General features: G+C 40.4%; 1 protein-coding gene across 1 annotated transcript in view; it reads right to left on the bottom strand.

The window, feature by feature from the left end:
- The window catches only part of LOC107123983 (protein kinase C alpha type-like), a gene marked incomplete at its 3' end in the record, with an annotated part of 233,819 nt that overhangs the window by 101,074 nt on the left and 108,035 nt on the right, over positions 1–24,710 (bottom strand). Inside the window, exon 3 of the mRNA XM_015427353.1 lies at positions 1,347–1,429. Coding sequence (XP_015282839.1) covers positions 1,347–1,429 — 83 coding nt within the window. The remainder of the gene's footprint in view (positions 1–1,346; positions 1,430–24,710) is intronic.

The following is a 24,710-nucleotide window of genomic DNA, read 5'->3' on the forward strand; positions in this document are numbered from 1 at the left end:
GTGAGCCTGTCACCCCAGTGTCTTCAGTGGTCCCATTAAATCAGGTTTCACACAGATCCTCAAATGGCTGCAAACTTCCATATATACAACCCATTCCATAAGAACTTCACTGTATGGACCAGACATCTGGGAATCTACAAACATTCTATTGCATGTGCATGGGCTCCATGCAAATGGTTGGACATAGAGTCAGAGAGTGCTGGTGGACAAGGGTCTACCCTTCCAGACATTTCTAACCAAATAAATAACTGAACATAAGAATAGCCTTCTAGATCAGATCAATGATCCAACTAATCCCCCATGTTGTTTGCTATAGTGACTCACCAGATATCTCAAAAGGCTACAACAGGGCGCACTATCTATATATGCTATCTGTAACTCCTGCAGATTTATCTCCATAGAGATAATCTAGGCAAACAATTTTATTGAGTGGGCCAAAACAAAATGGTCCCTACCACAGGTCTCTCTATACTGACTTCCTAGTCAGTATTGACACACGCATGCACACATGCTGCAGAAACAAGCTGTAAAACTTTTCCAAGACAGTATCACTTCTCCCACAAAATATTACCTTACAACTAGAAAAGGCGCATGACCACACATACAGCCCAAAATAGTATATAATACCTAAAATAGTATTTAATAAAATAGTATTTAATTCATCACATATAGTCTACAATAGTATTGTCCAGGAACAGCTTTCTGACACTGAATTCACAAACTATACTCAAATGAATTTGCTGAATGCAAGAACTCGTTCTACAAAACTGGGTCTACAGTCACAACTGAAACATGCATTTAAAATGAAAAAGTGTGAAGGGACATTTCCTATTGAAAAGTTAAAGTACCCTCTAGATTGAGACATATAGATTCAGATACAAAGCAATCTTCCATTTTTCATTGTAAAAAGAAACTGTAGATCAATGGAGATCTTATTGCCAATATGTATCTAGTATGAATATAATACTGAATCAGGGAGCATGAAAAGCAGGGTCTTTCACATTATTGGAAACCCACTGCTTAAATATCCCAAACACCCCTTTGATAACAAACCATCATTTGCTTTTATTATTAATAAACACAACTTTAGGAACATAGTTTTCACACACACATCCCTCACCTTTTTTGTTTTGTGTCTATTCTCTCTGCTTCCTCTTATTTCCTTTTTTGCTCACATATTATGACTCTCCACTGCTACACAGAATATGAATTGTGATAAAAGGGAAAAATAATTTTAGCATATTAAAACATATGTGAAGCGATTCCTCCGTTGCCAACATTCCCCATCATTTCTAAATGCAGCGATGCATCAAAACTAAGGAGTTGGCAAAATCCAATGTACTTACATCCGTGTCAGGCCCCTTGTCTCCCCCAGGACATGAAAAGGTAACAAATTCATGGCACCTCTTGTGAACCACGAAGCAGCAAACTACAAAGAGAAAAGAAAAACATTCAGTTAACTATTGATCTGTTAAAATACTAGTGTTAATTCACTTGCATACAGATATCTACTATGAAATGGCTTAAAACTAATTTAGAACAACAGCTGCGATCACAGCAGATATCAATACAAGAGCGAGTGGTGAAAACCGTGAACAAATAAATAATGAAATTTATAAATAAATTGAAATACAGCAATTTTTGAGTCTATAATTATCCAATTACATACAAATCTATTACACACATGTAACACACAGTCCCATCCAGAATATGAGTAATATCCAAAGTTGGCATCAATATTAAATGTCTCTATTACATAAAAATGTATTTACACACATGTAGTACACAATCCCATCCAGAATATGAACAATATCCAAAGTTAACATCTATATTAAATGTCTCTAGGTTCACCATGAATGAAGAAAACTTAAGAGTCCTCATGCTGAGCTGTAAAGTAATAAATCTCAGCCCCCTCCAGATGAATCCTCCTGTTGTAGCCCTGGCAAGGACCGCTTATAATAATGTATCATCAGCTGGAAGAAATCCCGATGGACATTTGGCAGTGACCATTTCAAGAAATCTCTTTTCAAGAGGTGACAATCCTCTTAGTTGAGTGGCCAAACACCACTTATGAGAAGGAAAAACTTCATTGCGGGACACAGCTGCCTCCAAATTTACCAGTAGCATTAATCTTTTTTCTGATTAAGCACAGCTAATTGTGTGTGTCTTTATGTTCACTGGTGATGTTGTGGGAGATCACTGCCTTGAGGTCTTCTCACTGCTGCACTTTCTCCATGTGTGCTAACATAAGCAAATTGATGAGATGTTTACGCAACACATTCTGTTTTTGAATATATAAACTTAAAAGAGCAATAACATGATCAGGAGTGATCATTTGATTTGTTATTCTTCTAATTTTTAAATATATCTTGGACCAATAAACATTAACAGTTGTATAAATGATGTGCGCTTTCAATCTTAATTTAGAAAAAAGGTTCAACTATTAGGTCAGAGAAACACTGCATTAGACAGTGTCAGGCAAATGACTGCTTTAATTGATTAATTAACTGCAATGTTAATTCTGCATAGTTATCACCTTGCTTGAAATGCAAAAGCACCATTCTATTTCAGTACTGCAAGAATACTATGCATACTGTGATCATGCATCAGAACAGAAACAGTTTCTGGATCACTGCTTATATACACATCCTTTCCCCTTTTTCCTTTAATGCCCACTCTCAGAACAATTTATTCATCATTTCCTGATAATACAAACATAGGAGGAGGAGGAGGAGGAGGAGATTGGATTTATACCCCACCCTTCACTCGGAGTCTCAGAGTGGCTTACAATCTCCTTCTCTTCCTCTCCCCAGAACAAACACCTTGTGAGGTAGGTGGGGCTGAGAGAGTTCTGAGAGAACTGCTCTTGAGAGAACAGCTCTGAGAGAACTGTGACTGACCCAGCTGGTTCCATGTGGAGAAGTGGGGAATCAAACCTGGTTCTCCAGATTACAGTCCGCCGCTTTTAACCACTATACCAAACTGGCTCTCAGCTAAAAAAAAAGTGAGAATCCATAACATCGTGCAACATCATAGAAATTGTAAAGTCACAGAAATGGACAACTGTATATTACAGAAACACAGCCTTGGCTTGAAGGAATTTAAGGCAATACAGTATTGTGGGATAATATATTGTGTAAACAAAACATAAATAAATACGGAGCTCTATAATAATAAAATGGTTAAAAATGGAGCTCTATAATAATAGAATGGTTAAAAATAGTCTACATTCTTTAAGGGTGGTTTACTGTATTTATTTATTTATCTTTGGATTTATATCCCACCCTACCCCAAAGGCTCAGGGCGGCTAACAAGAGGCACAGAGTGCCAAGATTAAAACAAATAAAAACAACATACCAATAAAACAGTAAAATACAATAACAAAATATCAGTGCTCCATTTATCACAAGATGGGGTAGATCTTAATCCCAATGGTAGCATTCCCATAGTCTGTAATCCCTTCTCCTGCCAGGTCACCTCGCACCCCGAAAGAACCAGATAGTGGTGGTGATGGTGCATAGATAGCAATGATGGAGTAGTGATGGGGGATTAGTGTATGGCTAATCTCATTCTAATTATATAGACAGGTCTGAGGCCTATGTTCATGTTTATCAAAAAAGATTCCATGTACTTTTTAATGGATTTCCCTAAGGATGCTGCCGAATGAACTCAGTAAAGTACTTTCAGTGTAGGTATCTCATTACTGAACAGTGCTTGGTAGGTTACCCTTGTACAATGTTTCCTCCCACCCAGCATCAAATGGAAGCAACCGTTCCCTCTAAGCTGAGTTGTGTGAACTAGCTCACAGTTTTTTAGCCACTGGCTCACACACTTTTGTCTTAGCTCAGGAAGGATGGCTCCAGAGCAAACTAATTTATGCAGTAGCCAAATTGCTCACTCAGAATTTTAATCCCAGTAGCTCACAAAATAGAATTTTTGCTCACAAGACTCAACAGCTTAGAGGGAGCATTGGTTATGACACACACTCCTATCAGGAAAAAACAAAAACATGAAGCAACAGATAACTTGGTACTTGGTATGGGTGGGATATTTTACCCACAAACAGTATTTCTTTTGAAATACAGGGTTTCAAGGACTTTCAAGGTGCAAGAGCGGCTTCTTACCTGGTTCCTAATCAATACAGGATTTAATAAAACACAAGAAGTATAATTCTTCCAGGGAAATTATATTCTATTTTTATACCGGTTGCACAGGACCTGAGTATTTCACTGGGGGCAAGGAATCTGGAACTATTTTGAAGCTCATAAAATCCCTCTCCTTTTATATGCCTGGATTAGTGACTGAACTGTTTTCTTTATTTCACATGACTCTTAATAAATTGCTTTGGTTTTCTACAGAAGGAAAAGAAACAAATCAACTTTAAGTATGTGGCCGCTTTTGAAATTTTAAGAAAGGGTAGATGGCACCATCACAAAATTGCTGCTGGAGACGACAGCTGATTAGTTAGTTTCCAAATAAAGGGGTCCATTTTATCCCTATGTAGCCACAGGTAAAGTTTGCCAAGTCCAGGGATATAAGAAAGGCCAAGCTTGGCACTTAGGCAACAGTCAACTCACAGAGGGTGACTCAAAGCTTCCTTTTTTTGTTTCTACAATTCTTTCTTTGGATCCCCCTCCCCTAAGATTAAAGAAGCAACTGGACACCAGAAAACATGCTGATAAGCACCATGTTGTATTCTGAGGTAGTAAAAATTTAGTTTCCTAGAGATAGAATACCCATCAATAATCAGTGGCCTAGAACCCTACTTCAGCTGTTTTTGTTGATTTCCCACATGGGAAAAACACTTCAGTTGTATTTCTGTAAATGTAAAGGAAGAAATAATTGTACAACAAAAGGTAATACACTACTACTGAAAAAAATCCACCTACCTAAAACATACCACTACCTAAAACAATCCAAATGCTCAGCTTCAAACGTTTGCCCTTTAAAAAAATAAATTCAGTAATACTTCTTCCAAATTACATGGAGAAATGCAGGCAATGACACGAACTCTTTCAAAGGCATTAAAACTGATCATGAATGTTTTTCTTCCCCAATCCCTTCAGTAACAATACTTAACTATGCATTTTCAAATAAATTATTCAACTGCTTTTTTCTTAAAGTTAGCTTTCATGCTCAAAATGCCATTTGTTTTATGAAGTAGAGAGGCTAATAAAAGTTATGGTTCCTCTGTGATCCTGCAGTGCTCAACTAAAAACAAGGTTTGAGATTAAATAGATGGAGAGACCAATTTAGAAGGGTACATATACATCTTGGCAGCACAAAAATTATAACTTTAACCTTATTTAAGTTTTATCTCAGAACAAAATGGATATGCACACAGAGCATTCCATAACATTTGCATGCTTGAATTCTGCCAAGAAGCTGAATCCAGCATACCTGTGAGGAAGATTTTCTGAGAGAATTGGATTTGTAAAAGGCTATATAGGGTCCCGTTCACACTAGGCGATTTGGGCCGGGAGCGGGAAAGTTCGGGGCCGGATCAAACCGGCGCGATCACACCACAACATCTGGGAAGCGTCTTGCTTCCGTGGCCGAACTGTCCCTTCCCCGCACAAATCCGCCGCAAACTGAACCACCTACCCTAGGTGGTTCAAATGGACGCGGTGCGGCAACTGGGGCGTTTCATCGCCGGCGCATCCTTGCGCCGGCACAACCCCGGCCCGGATCCAAACTGCGCATGCTCCGACATGCGCAGTTCGGCCGGCTAGGCGTCTGACCTGTGTTTTCTCCCCGGCGTTTGATCGCGCAGGGGAGAAAAGGCGCCGCGGCCAGGGGATCCGTGGGATCCCGCCGCGGCATCTCAACGTTGGCGCGGCTTTTAAAAGCCGCGCCTTAAGAGGCTTTTCCCCTGCCGTGTGGCAGGGGCCTTCGGGACCTAAATGGTTCACAACCAGTAACCTACATATTTCACCAAACAGGATTTGCACTTGCATCTAAATATCCATGAGCATCCAAACATATATAATGCTTCCCAGTAACCCTAAACTTCTTTTATTAATTTAACAACACTGGGGAATTTCACATTACCCAGTTTCTCCCGGTTTCAAGTCGGTATTCTTCCGTTTTGAGTTGAACTGGTACAGGGCTGCCATTTCACACATGGCTTGCCCCTACCGGAAATCAGCCGATTCAGAAGCGGTTTGCCATTTCAGACACGCACCGCTTTGTTTTCCTGCCGTTTTCTTCCCGTGCGGGCGGTCAATTTTTTTTTTAAGTTCGCTTTATAGCGCTGATATAATGCTATTCCGTTATACTGTTATAGCGCTATAGCGCTATAACGCTTTAAATCGAATGTTCAAAAAAAACAGCCGGAGATCGCCCGCGCGGGCGAAAAAAAGGCGGGAAACAAGCGTATCCGAACCGGGAGAGGGAACTGGAGACTACTCAGAAGCGGTTGACAGGTAAAACGCTTCAGTCCCGGTTCCTAAACGGGACTGAAGCTTTTGTGTGTGAAATGGCAGTTACATTCCAGTAGGGAACCGATTCTCAAACGGGTTCTGTCTGAAATGACAGACCAGAACCCGTTTGAGAACCAGTTCCCTACCGGGAGATATCGCCTGTCTGAAATTTCCCATAGTTTATCATTTATAAATTTGTTAGCATATAAAATGGTACTACATAGCATATTTATGGAACTTAAAAACATAAATCTGTTTTCTATAAGAAAAACAGCTGTTAAGTATATTTCAGCAGGTTTGAAAATTCATGCTTCATCTTTGGCTCTTTTTGGTTAGTTTTGTATTCTGAATTTTAATTATAAACATTAAAAGTAATGGAATTACACTTTTAAATCTTATTCTTCTTTGTTTTCTATGTTTTACTTGCACTAATTTTATTTCCTTAACTTTTTCTTAATTTAGTGTTACAGGGAGATATCGCCTGCATGGTAAAGTCCAACAACCAATGGGATTTTTGGACAGTTCCAAAATAAAGTATGTATGCATGTATAAGAAACATAGCAAGCATACCAAATATGTGAGAAAAAATTGCAAACTACTTCACTTTATCCCATCACAGCATATGTATCTTTACATTTTTGCCATGTGAGAGGAATGAAAATATATGTCAAATATAGTAAACATATGTATGTCTACAGTATACATAGGAATTATCAGTATGTCTAATTCTCAACATAATCCTATCTGTGGATACTTGAATCCAGAGGCTGGAGCCAAGAATGGACAAGACAGATCTTTCCACAAACCTGAGAAAAGTCTCATGATGGCAGATAAAGTCTGAAAGACAAGCAAATTAACAAAGAACATTGGGGGGGTTAATGCCCCCAATAACAGAAACAGCATCTCTATCTTTGAGAAAAAATTCCCTCTGCAGTAACTACTGTGGAGGTTGCTAACAAGCCACAAAAATATTGCCAGCCTTCAAACTTTGGCTTCTTTCAATAAAAGGCAGGGGCAGGGGCAAAGCTTTTCCCATGGCTATTTCAGTCTTTCAGGGAGGACTTATGGGGCACTGGCAGGCCTGGCTGATTACTACTGTTCAACAGCAGGCAGCCACCCACCACACTGAAGTCCATATTGTGTAGTGGTTAGAGTTTCAGAGAATGATTTTGGAGACCCAGGTTCGAATCCCCATTCCACTCTGGATGCTCCTTGGGTTACCTTGGGCCAGCTGCACACTTGCAGCCTAGCCTACCTCACAGGATTGTTGTGAGGATAAAATGCATCAAAGGAGAATGATGTAAGCTTCTTTAGGTACCCATAAATAAAAGTGAAGATGAAGCACAGATAAATGGCTGGTGGGTGGGAAGAAGGAAGCAGGGAAAGGGGGAGGATATCGGAGCTGCCGGTTGGAAAGAAAGAGGAAACAGTGAGGTAAGGGATACAGGGGGAAATTACATGTCTCCTACAAGTCTTTTTCATAATGTAGTGCTGTAGTTTGTTTTGCAAAAAAAACTCTTTTGGATTTTTTTCAGTATCCTCCAAATTGAGGAAGACTCAGCATGGGTTCTGTAAGGGAAGATCTTGTCTCACTAACCTGTTAGTGTTCTTTCAGGGAGTGAACAAACATGTGGACAAGGGGGACCCAATAAATGTAGTTTACCTTGCCTTCCAGAAAGCTTTTGATAAAGTTCCTCATCAAAGGCTTCCAAGTAAGCTCAATAGTCATGGGATAAAAGAACAAGTCCTTTTGTGGATCAAAAACTGGTTAATTGATAGGAAACAGAGTGTGAGTATAAATGGGAAATGTTCTCAGTGGAGGGTGGTAAGCAGTGGGGTACCACAGGGATCAGTACTCGGTCCGATGCTTTTAAACTTGTTTATTAATGATTTGGAGTTGGGAGTAAGCAGTGAAATGGCTAAATTTGCAAATGACACAAAGTTGTTCAGGGTGGTGAGAACCAGGGAGGATTGTGAGGCACTCCAAATGGATCTGTCGAGGATGGGCGAGTGGGCATCAACATGGCAAATGGGGTTCAATGTGGCCAAGTGCAAAGTGATGCACATTGGAGCAAAAAATCCTAACTATAAATACACGTTGATGGGGTCTGAACTAGCAGAGACTGACCAAGAGAGATATCTTGGAGTCGTAGTAGGTAACTCAATGAAAATGTCTAGACAGTGTGCAAATGCAGTAAAAAAGGCCAACGCTATGCTCGGGATTATTAGGAAGGGAATTGAAAACAAATCAGCCAGTATCATAATGACCCTGTATAACTTAATGGTGCAACCTCATTTGGAGTACTGGGTACAGTTCTGGTCACCACACCTCAAAAAGGATATTATAGCATTGGAAAAAGTGCAGAAAGGGGCAACTAGAATGATAAAAGGGTTGGAACACTTTCCCTATGAAGAAAGGTTAAAGCGCTTGGGGCTCTTTAGCTTGGAGAAACTATGGCTGAGGGGTGACATGATCGAGGTTTATAAGATTATGCATGGGATAGAGCAGGTAGAGAAAGAAGTACTTTTCTCCCTTTCTCACAATACAAGAACTTGTGGTCACTCAATGAAATTGCTGAGCAGTCAGGTTAGAACGGATAAAAGGAAGTACTTCTTCACCCAAAGAGTGATTAACACATGGAATTCACTGCCACAGGAGGTGGCGGCGGCTACAAGCATGGACGGCTTCAAGAGGGAATTAGATAAGCATATGGTGCAGAAGTCCATCAGTGGCTATTAGCCACAAGGTATAGATAGGAACTCTCAGTCTGGGAAAAGTGATGTACTGTATTCTTAGTGCTTGGGGGGGGCAATACTGGGAGGACTTCTAGTGTCCTGGCCCCACTGATGGACCTCCTGATGTCACCTGGTATTTTTGGCCACTGTGTGACAGAGTGTTGGACTGGATGGGCCATTGGCCTGATCCAACATTGGCTTCTCATATGTTCTTATGTTCCCAATTTTTTCATTGGATGGTCTTCAGACATTTTCATGTTTTTTCTACTGAACATAAATTTGACAGAGAATTCTGAGGAACTTAAATGCTTGCTTACTGTTTTGTGTTAATTTGGTTGGTCCTAATAAAAAGGTATTACACTGCTTTTTTAAAAAAGAATTTCTCACAGTAACAATATGCTGTACAGAAAAAAGTGTCAAAATATTGTCCAAATCAGAAAAAAAGCTGTCACCTAGGCTGATCAACATGGAACAGATTTAGAAACCTCTGATGGGGATGATTCTTTACCTTCTTCTGGTGATGAATCTAATCAGGATAGGGCCTTTACTAACACGATAACCCACAGTAGATCTAGGGGCGAGAATTTCTTTCAGCAGAAACAGTTCAGAAAGGGCCAGAGACAGACCTAATTGTGAATTTGTCAGATAAGAGTTTTAACAACAGATTAAAAAAAGGCTCCTCAACCTAGGGTTAAGTTTTGTGCCCACTCCCACATATGAATCATTTGAAACTCATGTAGATTTCTTTAAGTTAGTCAGACAGATCAAACTAAGATATTTCTTTAAGCTTAATAAAGATATACCAGAAGACATTCTATGTGTAAAGTCAACCTTTGTTCCACCTTGTGTAAACCATAATATACTCAACTTTGAAAAAATCGTGTTAAAAGAAATAGAGAACACAGAAAGATCACAACCTAAGCATTGGATAACTTGTCTAGGAAAGCTAGGGAACTTTTAAGAAATTTAGTTGAGGATTATGATATCACAATTAAGCCCGCTGACAAGGGGGGGGAGTGATAGTCCTTCTTAACACTATTGACTATTTAAATGAAATACAGAGACAACTTAGTGACCACAAATATTACCAACCAGTTCCCTCAGAGCCTAGTGAGAAAATTGCTTAAATTATAAAAGTAGTAGTGGATGAGGGCAGAGAGTTGGGCGACATTTCTGATCAACTCTACAAATTCTTAATAAATCCTTATCCCAGAGTTCCCTTATTTTATATTGTACCTAAGATTCACAAGTCCTTACATTGTCTTCCATGTAGGCCTATAATTTCTATTCTATTCTATTCCAAAATTCTATTTTGGAACCCCTAGCTAAAACATTGGATTTGTATGTGAAACCATTTTTACAATCTATTCCCAGTTACTTAAAGGACACCACTAATTTCATAACCAAGATTGAAGGCTTTTCACTGTCAAAAGAGTCAGTTCTGTCAACACTAGATATGACAGCATTATATTCAAACATACCTTTTGAAGATGCACATCTCACAGTACAGAAGTACCAATAAAGGAACCTCCAACTTTCTTTTTAATGGAGCTTCTAGATCAGGGATGTTGAACTCATTTGTTATGAGGGCTGGATCTGACATAAATGAGACCTTGTTGGGCCAAGCCATGTGTGTCATAAATGTAATTCCAGGTAGTGGAGATATAAGCTTTATAAAGGACACAAACACAAAGGTTTTTTTAAACAAAATAAAACCATGCTTAAAACAGCACTCTTGCAATATTTTGTTTATTTAACAGTGTCTGATAACTGACACCTCTTGCTCTGAATTATTGCATCAAAATGTCTGTGCTGTTGCAATCTTGAGTATGCTGTTCAGGTGTGTATCTGTAAGCTGCAAACCTACGATGACGCAGCAGCAGCAGAACTGGAAGAAGAAGCAGAAGACAGCCAGTTCCACTGTGGGCCTGATAGAAGCCCTCCGGGGGTCAGATCCGGCACCCAGGCCGCATGTTTGACACCCTTGTTCTAGCGATTGTACTAGAATATAATTATTTTAGATTTAAAGATCAATTTTATATTCAACAGCATGGTATGGCAATGGGGAGTCCAACAGCTCCCATTATAGCTTGTTTAGTCATGGCTAAATTAGAAGAGAACTATATTCTTAATGCAACTGTCAATCCTTACTTTGCAAGTATTTCCTTTTACAAAAGGTACATTGACGATTTGGTAATCATATCTCCCTTATACATAAAAGCCGAATGGTGGTGGCACTTCTCTAGAACATTCCATATGCTCCAGAATTGGTTGGCGCCTTGGTGTGTCACTCATAATCTGTCCCTATCCACTGGCTGCATTGCTTGAGTCTCACCTCCAACATTCTAAACAGTTTGCTCTTCTTCTCCCCCCCGTAGCCAGTCAGAACACAGAGGTTATTTGCATATGCAACTTGATTGGCTTTTGCCTCTAACATTCTAAACAGTTTGCTGTTCTGAGGCAGAATGTGTCCAATCTCCAGGTGAGGGCTGGAGATCACTCAGAATTACAACTGCTTTCCAGATGGCAGAGATCAGTTCCCCTGGAGAAAATGGTGGGCTCTGTGTCTTTATATGACACAGTATGACAGCCAATGTGACATAGCAGTCAGGGCTTCAGAGCACGGGAGAGGCTGCGGGTGTGTGTGTGGGGGGTGGGAAAGCTGGAAAGTGAGGGGTAAATAAAGGTAGGTTGATGATTGTCTGGGAAGGAGATAGGGTTGCCAACTCCATGTGGGAAATTCCTGGAGATGTGAGGGCTGGAGCCTGGAAAGGGTGAGGTTTCAGGAGGCATGGGACCTCGGACAAGTACAAAGCCATAGACTCCACCCTCCAAACCAACCATTCCCTTCTGGGGAACAACCGTTGCCAATCTCCAGGGGAGGGCTGGAGATCATTCAAAATTACAACTGTTCTTTAGGTAGCAGAGATCAGTTCCTCTGGAGAAAATGGTGGACTCAGTGTAATTATACTCTGCTGAGGTCGCCACAGCAAATTGGCACTGAGTGTCCAAGGCCGGGGCACCCACTCAGAGCCTCTTTCTAGAGATTGTTGTATTTATTTCCACAACAGGCCTTTTTCCTAGTTAAACAATAAAAGTAGTTTTTAAGACTTTCTAATATGGAATAATAACATACATGATACAATCAAATTTAAAGGTAAAGAGGACCCTGATACCATCACATATCTAGATACGGTGGTGTACAGAGATAAGTATGCTATGGCTTAAATTGTAAATGTGCTTTTGCTTACAATGTTTTATGTAGAAGTGCTGTGGAGGTCTGTTGACTCCCTAACTTCATTGTGATTATACAGCACTGGTTAAAGATCACTAGCCAACAAACCTGTTGGAAGATATTATTCATTTCCCAGCTTCTACTTGATGTGGTTTAAGTCATTCTTTCAAGATTAATTAGAGCAAAACCTAAGGGACTTTACATAATATGAGAGACAGTAAGTCATTTGTATAATCATCAAACAATATTCAAGACCAACAATACCATTAAGCAATACCATTTTTTCTCAATCAAGCACTGATTTTTTTGGTATTTTTGCATTTGAGTGTGTGTGTGTGCATGCAAGCATACATGTGTGCCCGTGCCTAGAAATCATGGTGACCTCTGGCGATTCCTACTGGGGCATGGAGGATATATAGAGAAGTGGCCTGATAGCCCTCCTCTGGCCTCCTGGCCCTGGTATTCTCTGGAGGTCTACCATCAAAATACTTGCCAGGGTTGGCCCTGCTTAGCTTCGGAGATCTGATGAGACTGCACTTTCCTGGGCTATCCACTAACCACAAAGAAAAAAGCTTGTACAAGGCTCCAGCCCCCAAACACAGTACATAGTCCTAAAGAAAGGAAACTGTAATGCTTGCACTCTCAGAGTTCTCCTCACAGATCACCACTCTCATGCAACTAGGTATGTCCACCACAACTCCCAGTGCAAGAAAATGAAGAGCCCTACACATAAATACCTAACACCACAAACTCTAGATTCAAGTCCGGTAGCACCCTTGAAACCAACAAGATTTTGGGCATATAATCTTTTCAGAGTCAAAGCTCCCTTCATCAAGGTTTCCTTTGTATCTGACTGTCAAAAGCTTTGACTGTCAAAAGCTTATGCCCTCAAAATTTTGTTGGTCTTTAAGGTGCTAAATGACGCAAATCTAGCTGTTCTACTGTAGACCAACACAGCTACCCTCTGAAACCACGAACTCTGAGTCAGACAGCACATATTATCTCCTGCTTCCAGTTAGCACCAAGAATAGATCAGGAATAGAGGACAGGACTGAACACCAACAGCTAGAAAGTGGCCCCTGTTAAAGCCATGTAAATCTTGAGGGAAGGGATCTTCCTCTCCAGTTCTCAGCAGATTAGTAGCATAAAAATCAAACTCCCGTTTTTAGCTCATTTTTTTTGTTTAGTAATGTTTGGTAGCTTTCCTTTAGGTTCATTGTTAGTGCTGAGGGTATAATAAAGGCTTCCAATGGGGCAACCCATCTTGGTGTTTTCCTATACCATATTCCTTTAATTTTCGCCCATACTTTATTTAACGAGCCTCTTAATAGGTGTCTACCAAAATTTGAGTGGATCTTATCTTTCCCGTACCATACATAAGCGTGCCACCCCATACTGAGGTCATGCCCTTCTAATGCTAAGAGTCTTGTGTTTTTCAAATTTATCCAATCCTTTATCCATACTAGGGCGGCCGCCTGATAGTATATATGCAAGTTGGGAACAAAAACGAGAAGGTACATAAAAGAAGGTGGGATAAGATATATAAATGGATAGAACATCAAACAGAGATGTAACCAGAAAAAGATGTGTCATGAATTGTAATACTGATGGATATATAACCAATAGATTAGCTAAACAACTGGAATTGAAGACTCTGAGAGAATTGTAACAATGAGATGGAATGTAAATTTGTGCAACTTTTTTATTCAAAACAATAAAAAAACATAAACCGCAAAAAAAAAAAATCAAACTCCCAGTAATATACTGCGGAACACTCCACATTAAGAGCTGAGTAAGCTCAAGTCCTTCTCCAGCTGAATGGAGAGTAGGAAGAACTGCTAAAAACCTTGCAGGGGAAAGTCTTGTTCATCAGGATTTGATTTGACTTCAAGAAGCAGCAGCCCCAAGTCCCTGCAGCAGATAAAACAAGTTAATAGCATCAGGGCATTCTCTACTACTGAAAAGCAGGCCCTTGAAAAATTGAGTAACGAAAGGGATAGCACCCAAAAGACACACACACACAAATTTCAAAAGCTGTCTTTATTTAAAGAGAAGATAAGAAAAAAATATTTTTCTAGGAAAAAGGAAAATGACAAAAGATAGCAATCCTATGCAGGGAATAAGCCTCACGGAATCAAGTGTGTGTGTGTGTGTGGGGGGGAATTCTGAGTTAATATGCATAAGGACTGTTGTATTCTGTAGAAAGTAAAGTATTATTTGCTAAAGGCATTTCATTGTTTTAGGTTTATTGACAGTGTTCTCTCTTCAGGAAGTCTCTAGTTTCTTTATAATTATTGTTCTCATAGTTAACCTGCAAAAACTGAATGAAGCAGGAAACAAGTTATCAGTTGCCCCTGACTAAAAGTATCTTAACAAGCTCCAGCCTGAAAGTATTTTATTATGAGACAGCAATTTTTAAAAAAACAAAGAAAACCCTAATAAATCTAAGAAAAAATAGGCAGTGATTGAATTGCTGAGGCAAAGAATCAAAAGACAGGTAATTCTGCAACCACATGATAATAGGGTTGCCAGGTCTTACCTGGCTGCTGGCAGGGGGTTCTCCCTCTCTGTTCCCGCGACTTTCCAGTGAATGCACAAAGTGCACATGACACGATGACATCACCCAGAAGTAATGTCATTGTGCAGGGCACTCTAGTGTTTGAGGAAAAACTCTATGGTAACTGGGCATGTTGGTGCAGCAAGGGCTCTTTCGGGTGGGGCTCCTCCACTGACCAGCTGGGCAATGGCGGATTGGGCCCCCTGAAAGTGGGTAAACCCCCACCCCCCTCGGGCGAATGGCAACCCTACATGATAATTAGCTTGTTATTCAGAACATGCACATTTTAAGATCAGATCTCCCAAACCTCCAGTGTTTGAAACACAAGCTGGTATCAAGCACTTTTATTTGATCAAGAGATTCAATAAACCCACAAGCATTTACTGCACCAATTTCCGGGTCTTGGGCTATTTTTCTTCACAGTACATTAGCAATCCATCAAGCATTACTCCAGTTCAATTTATAACAATGCTAATTAAGACTTCCCCATGAGTAGTGAAGAATGGCCAGGTTCATGAGACCATGAAGATATCCAGCTTGTTTCACAGATAGTTATCTGACAAAGCATAAGTTTTATTCATTAGCCCTATATAAAGTCAGGCTGTATTTCTGTATTTCCTGTATACCTACAGGAAATCTTGCTGAAGAAGAGAAAGACTTATTGGAGCTAGAAATATGCAGAAGGAGAAATAGCAAGCACAGGGTGAAGGGGACAAAAAGGACACTCTGCCTTTCTTCCCTTCCTCCCCTCAAGTTCATTGTAGTTCAATTTGACAGAACCACGTTTTGGAATATGTAATTAAAATTATGGCATTTTTGTTTTGTTCAGAGTGTTAATGCAATTAAAAAATGTTGTGCCAATACCTGAAACATATTTGACTTAATACATCAATTTACTGCAGTCCTTGAACAACTCATTTTTGAGGAAGAGCAAAAGAAAAACACCATTTTTTTACTTCACATTTCCTGAATCTTTCACGACTCCCTTGTTAATCTTTTCAGAGCTGATGGAGGCTGCACAGCTTTAAAGGGCTCACATAAATTTATCCTCAAGTCCTACATGTAAAACATGATTCCACAAAATAGCTTTTTCACCCACTCTTCTTTCCTCCTCCTCCGTTCAAGCAGACATTACAGACCAAGTCATGAACTAGGCTCAAACATATCACAATGCACAGACTTCAGCTGACAACTAACAAGGTCATTTTTACATGCAATACTTAAAAATGGATTTTGCATTTCTTATATATACTTGCTTTCCTATTCCAGTTACAACGCTCTATTTGAAGATGCCTGTCTTTCACACTCTGCCCCCTCTAACGAGACTAATAACTGATGTATCCCTCAAAAAAGGTATCCTAAGGTTTATCATCAGCAGAGACCCAATTCTCCAGCTACTATTGTCTAGAATCCTCCAGTTGCTTCTGTATTTGATTTTGTTTGATCTTCTTGAAATGGAAATACAGGTTATAAATTCTCTAAATAAACAGTGACTGTTCCTAATATTGGGTTGGATCCAGTGCAAAATTTCTACTTGCTTTAGAGCACAAGTGGAAATTCAAGAAAAAGACTGCAGCAGCTGCTTGCACTAAGTTAACCTTGGCCCCGGTCACATGGGCCAGATAACACGGGGGGAGGTGTGGCTGTTTGCCCCAGAGCAAAATAAAGCACAGTAGCCTGATCATACGGTCCCCCGAGTCTTCGTGCTTAGGCTGTTAGCTAGCGATCACACGGCGATGCTGGAGCGTGGCAAAGCGGCGCGGCAAACATTTTGCGTTTGTGTGCATGAGCAGTTCCGCGGAGCAGCACTGCTTTCAATTATGTGTTTGTGCGCATGCGCGAAAAACATCCGGTTTGCAACGGGACGTGGACGGGCGGCGGATGCCACGGGATACTAGCGCTCCTGCGATCAGACGCCCGCCCCTGCCCCGCGTTTTCCAGACACTAGTGCACTTTCTGAGGTACTTTTTTACTGCACATCTTCGGTGGGATGCCACGGTTGGCCACGGGTACGCTATGCTTCCCAGATGTTGCGGTGTGATCATGCCCCGAAAATCCACCTGACATTCGTGCCTTTAGCATGGCAAATCCTCCATGTGAGTGGGGCCCTTATTGTATTCCCAGTTCCATAGCGCAACCAGTTTCTGGGTCCTGCAATGTATAGGGAGAAAAGCACAAATGCAGTATGTGTTGCTGGCACCACATGACTGGGCCACAGTTTTCCTAGGTAGAGGCTGCTGGGGGGGGGGGGGACTTAAGACAAAGGAGCAGTTAAAGGTAGGTTGGCTGGGAAGGAAATAGGGTTGTCAACTCCAGGTTAGGAAATTCCTAGATATCTGGAGCTTGGAAAGAGTCGGGTTTAAGGAATGGAGGGACCTCCATCCCAAAGCAGCCATTTCCTCCAGGGGAACTAGGGTTGCCACCATACAGGTGAGAGCTGGAGATCACCTGGAATTGACACTGATCTCCTGATGACAAAAATCTGTTCCCCTGAAGAAAATGGCTGCTTCGGCGGGTGGACTCTATGACACTGTACCCTGTTAAAGTTGCTTCCCTCCCCAAAACTTGCCCTCCCAAGGCTCTACCTCCAATCTCCAGGAATTCCCCATCCCGGTGCTGACAACCCTAAGAGGGAACAGCTGTCGGTAGCTGGGAGATCAGTTGTGATTCCAGGAGATTTCCAGGCCGCACTTGGAGGCTGGAATCCTTAGAAGGAAGAAGGAAGAGGAGGAGGGAAGGAAAGTGAAAGGAAAAGGTCAGGGGGAATGTAAATGTCAGAATCAGAATTTTAGAAATCAAGATACTTATTGCTCTGAATGCCACGGCGATCAATACTGTTTAGCAAAAATAGCATCTTTGTGTCTGGACCGAGAAAGCCATCGCAATGGCAGACATCAGAATGCACTCAGCAGTCTCCTAATTCGAGCTCATAAAAAGACTACATGACAGACAATGAGATTGTCCAGTTTGGGCAGGTAAATCAGTGTCTCCAGATCAGCAGAGTTTTAAACATCTCCGAAGACAGTGAAGTGCAGGAGAGGGAAAGGAGTTGCCTCCCACAAGACCTTGTGGGTTTCCACTTGTATAAATCTAATAGCCAGAACAATAAGATTCTTCTTAGAAGGGAAGCGGAGCTAATTCTGAAGACGACAACCTTGGGACCACATGAGTTAAATGAAAGCATTTCCTGGCTGGCTTTGACTTAAATAAACCTAGAATAAGAACAGTACATTTTTTTTTCAAAGCGGGTTTAGTGTGACTGCTGTTGAGTTTACGTTCTATAGGTCAGAATAGATTTTTGATTTAAAAAGAATTTATACATCATTTAATTTTTGAAATGAATAGTTTGGGAGTTCTCTTGTCTGTACATGCCTGTAATACTTGATGTAACACCATTCTAAGTTCCTAGTAGTGTTCTGGTGGCTCTTGATTAAGAGTACTCTGTACATGCTCAGAAGATCTATGTTTTAAACATGCTTTTATCATTGGCTTGATGATGTTTTAAACAAATGATTAAGATAAAGAGCGATGTATCTTAAACTTTTTCTTTTCTCTTTAAATCAGCAGTGAAAGGATGCTCTAGTTAAAAAAAAAAGAGAATTAGTTTACAGGATAACATATGCTGTATTTGAATCTTAGGGATTTTTTTGGAAGGGGGCCTTGGGGTGGCCAGCAGCCAATTAAAACAAAGTTAATTAAATTAAATTAAATTAAACTTTGATTAAATTGGTGGGACTCCTTAGAACTCCTAAGGCAGCGAGGGCAAGGGGGGTGATACCCAGTGGCCGTAACTACCCTCCAGCCTCCATCACCACCCCTCTGCAAGGGCAGCCCTTCCCTGCAGAGCATCTGCCCCCCCCCAGGAGCCCCAGTTCCTTTTCCCGTGGCACAGCACAAGGGGCGGCCTGACATCCACCCTCAGCTCCCTCCGTGTGGGCTTGTTGGCACAATAGAGCGCAGCCAGGCATGCCTGCCAGGGGCAAGAGGAGGAAGCGGCTTGCCTCCTTGCCTGGCCTGGCTGGGCTTACCTGCTGCTGGCAGCCGGTACAACAAGCATCTAGTAGAAGCCTGAGATGGAGGCTTCTCCTTGTACCATTCACGCTCGCTGCGTGCCCGGGACGCTCTCTTAAACCCAGGTTCACTGCTGCCGCTGCTACTGCTTCTGCTGTCCTCATCCTCCCTGCCAACAGGCAATCGGGGTGAGGTGGCCTGGGGGGGGGGAGGCATGGCTTGGGCCTGACTAAAAGCCGATTCCAAAAAAGGAAACCACTTTAATGCCAATTCTGATTGCTTAGTTGGGTTTTCAATGGAGGATATGTTATCTGAAATTTTATCCATGCGTAGTATTCCCAATTTTTTGTGCACCATTGAGGTAATGACAGCAGGTTTGTGTCTTTCCATATATTCCTTGACAACTACTGCTAAACTGCAGAAATTCCAATATAGTTGAATTTTGGTCCAGCCATATCTATCAAAGTGCTTAAAGCTCCTGATATATTTAAGTGCTGCAGATTTCAGTTGTCAAATTAACTCCTGCTGTTTGCCACTAGCTTCAGACATCACTGAATAATCTTAATCAGCTTTAAAAACGCATTCTGAGGCCAGGCAATTTCTCTTTAGCTTTAAACTGTACTAACTGTGAACTTTCACTTGGTTTTTATTTCTAAATACAACTAGTAGTAGCAGGCAGAAGAGAACTGAAGTGCTTTCCCAACTCCTTGACTTAATCATAATATTGCGGGGGGTGGGGGACACACAAGAATATCTTCTTTCAGACTTAAACTTGGGTACTATTGGCTGGCTGATTAAAAATAGAACATTATTGTTTCAAAGTAATGCTAAACTAATTACACGCGCATCAATTATGTACTCCAGTTTGCTCAATAATGGATATCATATTCAACAAAACTATTTTATTTGTTAATTCCTTCTTCTATATAGCTAGTTATGTGGTACTTTTTATACAAAAAAAATTCTGAAAATTAACTTTAAGAACTAAGCAAGTAAAATAAATCCTAATGCATCGGAAACAAGAATCAAAGGACACCCCTCCCCCAGCATTACGTCTGAAAATCAATCCTGACATTAACTCAGGCATGATTTTCTACACACATTTACTGCCATACCACTCTTTACAGTTGTTAAAGAGTCATATGGTAATTATCTTATGTCATTCTCTGCATACCAAGAGGTGTTTTGCACAGTCAGGTTGAAAAGAGACCAGTTCATTTATATAATTTACATTCTATCAAAAAGAAAGATTCAACAAATTATGAATATACATAGTAACACTATCAGAACTTACCAAGAATCGCCAACCTAGTCTCATTGTCTGTGCCACATTCCTACTCACCCAAATTTGCTTTATAAATCCTTCAAGTCTTTTCAGATAAAATATGTTGCAAGTACAGAAAGTTGGAGCCCATAACCCTGTTCTGTTAAATAAAGGATTCTTCCTTCAGAGGGGAGAAAAAAAATAAAAGAAAGGCCATCTCCTCAGTTCCCATAAGAGAACTGCCAGTTCTAACCCCAAAGATTTCATTCTCCGGAAGTTCAGTAGTTAGTAGCCTAACATTCTCTCAGGGTGGTTGTTGTTGCTCAAAACGTCAATTATTTTCTCAATTCACTTTACTTTTTAAAAACAGACAGAAAAATGGCTAATGAAAAAAGCTATTTGCAATGGACCAATTCTTTCAACTTGTTTCTTTTTAAAAAAATAAGTTTATTTATAGTATTTTCACCATACATATAAACATTTCGTTTTACATTTCTTATTCTTTTGAGTCAATTTTTATATACATTTTCTAACCATATATAAAACATTTTCCATCGTTTGTCAAAAGCTTCTTTACTTTTACCTTGTAATGTTAAACTTAATCTATCCATTTCGGCTACTGACAACATTTTATGTACTATATCTTTTTTTGAAGGTATTACTTCTTCCTTCTATGCTTTGGCTATTAGTATTCTAGCTGCTGTAAAAAGGTATATTATTATATATTTATTTGTCTTACTATATGTTTCCGGTAGGATGTTCAATAAAGCAATTTCTGGTGTAAACGCTATCTGTATTCCTGTGATTTCATTTATCATCTTATAAGTTTTTTTTCCAGTATCTTTGTATTTTCTTGCACCTCCACCACATATGTATGTATGTACCGACATTTTTCTTGCATTTCCAACCATTTTTATTAAGGCCTGTGTAGCTTTTTGCTAATTTCTCAGGTGTCCAGTGCCACCTGTAAAAATCTTATAAATGTTCTTTTTATACGGAATCACTCTCATTAGCTTTATTGAGTCCCACACTTTTGTCCATTGTTCCGCTTCCAGCATATTTTGTAAATCTTTTGTCCAGGCTCTTTCATCTTGTTTCAACAAAAAAATTCTTTGGTAACATACAGCTGACAGCTGGCAATACAAGAAGATATATATATATATTTCTTAGGAAAAAACTCCTGACTGCTTCTTAAGGAAACAAGGAAAATTTCTGGGATATCCCATAAACAAGTGAGAAGTGGAAATAGATTTGATATAAACATTTTCTCTAATTTCAGGACAACTAACTTGAGGGGGGGGGATTTATTTAAGGTCTAGTGTCAATGGTAATTAACAGTACACAACCTGAACTACATAACCATACAGTTATGCTGGCTTTACACTTCTATTTTAGTAGTCAGTAATTAAAACACTTCAGTAATAAATACATGAAACTTTAGGAAATGATAGAATATGTTCTTATTTTAGACTCCAAAGTTATTGTACTCAGACCTCTGAAAGAGAAAGTAGATGTACAGATCTAGAAGTAGATCTACACATCTAGCCAGCATGGTGTAGTGGTTTAGAGCAGCAGACTCTAATCTGGAGAACTAGGTTTGATTCCCCACTTGTTCACAGCCTGCTGGGTGACCTTAGGCCAGTCACAGTTCTTTCAGAAATCTCTCAGATGCACCCCCCCCCCACTTCACAAGGTGACTGCTGTGAGGAGAGGAAGGGAAGACAATTGTAAACTGCTTTGAGATTCCATAGGTTAGAGAAAAATGGAGTACAAAAACCAACCTTCCTCTAGAAATTATGAACATATTAACAGTGAAAAAGGCTATAGCAATAACTTAGAAAAATATAGACTCAATAGGAATAAGGTCCATTGAGGAAATAAATACAATAGAATCTAGAAAGAGGCTCTCGGCAGGTGCCCCGGCCTTGGAAACTCAGCATCAATTTGCTGTGGCGACCTTAGCACAGTATAATGACATAGAGTCCACAGTTTTCTCCAGAGGAATTGATCTCTGCCATCTGAAAAGCAGTTTTAATTCTGAGTGATCTCCAGCCCTCCCCTGGAGATTGACAAAAATGGTTCCCCAGGAGGAAATGGCTGGTTTGGAGGGTGGAGTCTATGGCATTGTACCTGTCTGAAGTCCCACTCCTCTTCAAACCCCACCTTCTCCAGGCTCCACCCCTCAAATCTCAAGGAATTTCCTAACCTGGAGTTGGCAACCCTATCTCCTTCCCAGCCAACCATCAAACTACTTTTATCTGCCCCTCTGATTTCAGCTTTCCATCTCCCCCCCCCTGGAGCCCCCCCCGTCTCTACCTAAGAAAAGTACAGTCTTTCTCCACAGTGGGGACCAAAGCAGCTCATATCATTCTCCTTTTCTCCTTTTGAACTGCACAACAACCCTGAGAGGTAGGTTAGGCTGAAAGTCTGTAATTGCTCTGAAATCACCCACTCAGCTTCCACAGCAAGAACCTGGGTTTGGCAGACCCTGCTCTGAAGCACTAACTGCTACGCCACACTGGCTGTCCTGGGTGGGTGCTGCTGGTAAACAGGAGCAAGCAGCCATGCCTAGTTAAGTCATGCCAGTCTGATGTCATCAAGTGACCCAGAGGCCATGTGCTTCCAGACCTAGGGTAGCCAACCTCCAGGTGGAGCGTAAAGATCGCCTCGTATCGCAAGTGAATTCCAGACAAAATATATCTCTCTCCCTGCTTTGGAGGGTGGACACTATGGCATTCTATTCAGGTGAGGCCTATCCCCTCCCCGAACTCTGGCTTCCGTAGACTCCACCACAAAATTTCCAGGAATTTCCCAACCTGGAGCTGGCAACCCTAGTCAGGAGTGGCCCCAATTAGTTTCCCATAAAGAGCCTCCTGTCCCTGCCTTTTTACTGACAGAACCAAGCTTGGGTGCCTAGCAACAGCCATTGAGGGGAAAGTGAGCCCCACAGCAGAAGGAGAAGAGAATGGTTTGAGGGCCGGTGGCTCACCTCAGTAGCCACCCAGCTGCCTAGGAGCCAAGCAGGAGAAGCGTCTTCATCCGACAGGGAAGAGTGGGCAAGCTAGCAGTGGGAGGAGGAGTGGACCCAGCACCCAGCCAATGGCATGCAAGTACTCTTGAGTGATGGTTGACGAGCTGATGGCTGAGGAAGCGCACAGCACAGCCAATGGGAGAGCTAGAAAATTCTAGTACACTAGGGCTTTTATATATATTGGATTCTGGATGATTAGTTCAAAAGTATATTGCATATCCTTAAGGTATTTGTATGTATTTTATTATTATTCATATTTTAAGCTGCCTTGAGTTCCTATGAGGTAGAAAAGCAGCTAATGAATGTTTTAAATAAATAAACAATAAATATATAAGGATGACAGCCTATTTTAGAACTTTATTTCTATACTATTTATTTGTTTTTATCTTATATTGTAAACAACTCTGGGGATGTTGTTTCATTGGCTGAAAGGCAAGTGATCAAAGTGAATGAAAAGTAGCGATAAAAAGTAATGCAATGGTTCAAGGTGATATGCATTTCTTTGTGTTTCTCTTCTTGCAATAGTGGTATTTACTAACCAATTTATGTCTTAATCATACATTGTGTTGACGCTTTTGTGTTATTCTTGTGTTTTATTCTTTTCTACAACCTTGTTTTGTATATGCTATCCCAGCAATTTCTATATCTCTATATTTATAAAAATTAAAAACAAAACAAATTACTTAAAGCTTTGCTAATTCCCTGCCCCAAATGGATCTCCATGTAAACTCTACAGATCCAACTTCTAGCCTCCATTGTCTAATCATGTAGGAAGAAACAATAACTCTGGTGCTGCTCCTTGAAAGAACAGGTATACTCCGATTATCTTCAATGCTCCTTGTTGAAATCAAAGCTAAATTGTTGGAACCACAATATTTCTAAGATCTTGACCATGCTAAAAATTGACTCTCAGTTTGTTGAAAATTACAGCTTGGTGTATCGATGTTTTGTCACTTCACACATTTCGCACATTAAGGGGGGATCCAGTGGCTTATAAAGAAAAGTGATTTGTTTAAAAAAAAAAACAGAATTGTAAAGTGGCTCGTTGTTAATAAACTCCCTGGCTACATAAGGGATCTTTAATTCAGTTTCTCTGTACTCTAAAAGCACCTCAGAAGAGCAACATAATCATTAGTAAACAGAAAAATTATCTGCCCCCACAAGAATTGCCAGAAAATGAGTTACTGTACATTGAATCAGCCGGCATTTGCAGAGAAGGAATATGATTCTGATGAAGTGTTTTAGGCAGCTTGCCTTTCTGTGAAGCATTTGAGAATTTTTATCTTGAAGAACTTAAAGATGAAAAATAATCTACAATTGCTTCTCTTTCTCTCCCCACAACAGTAGAAAAGAGCAAGAGTCCAGTAGCACCTTTGAGATTAATAAAATTTGTGGCAGAGTATGATCTTTCGTGAGTCACTGCTCACTTTTTCAGATACCACCTCTTCCTCTTG

This window comes from Gekko japonicus, unplaced genomic scaffold, assembly GCF_001447785.1.
Source record: "Gekko japonicus isolate JY-2015 unplaced genomic scaffold, Gekko_japonicus_V1.1 scaffold1912, whole genome shotgun sequence".
In the NCBI taxonomy this organism is placed as follows: domain Eukaryota; kingdom Metazoa; phylum Chordata; class Lepidosauria; order Squamata; family Gekkonidae; genus Gekko; species Gekko japonicus.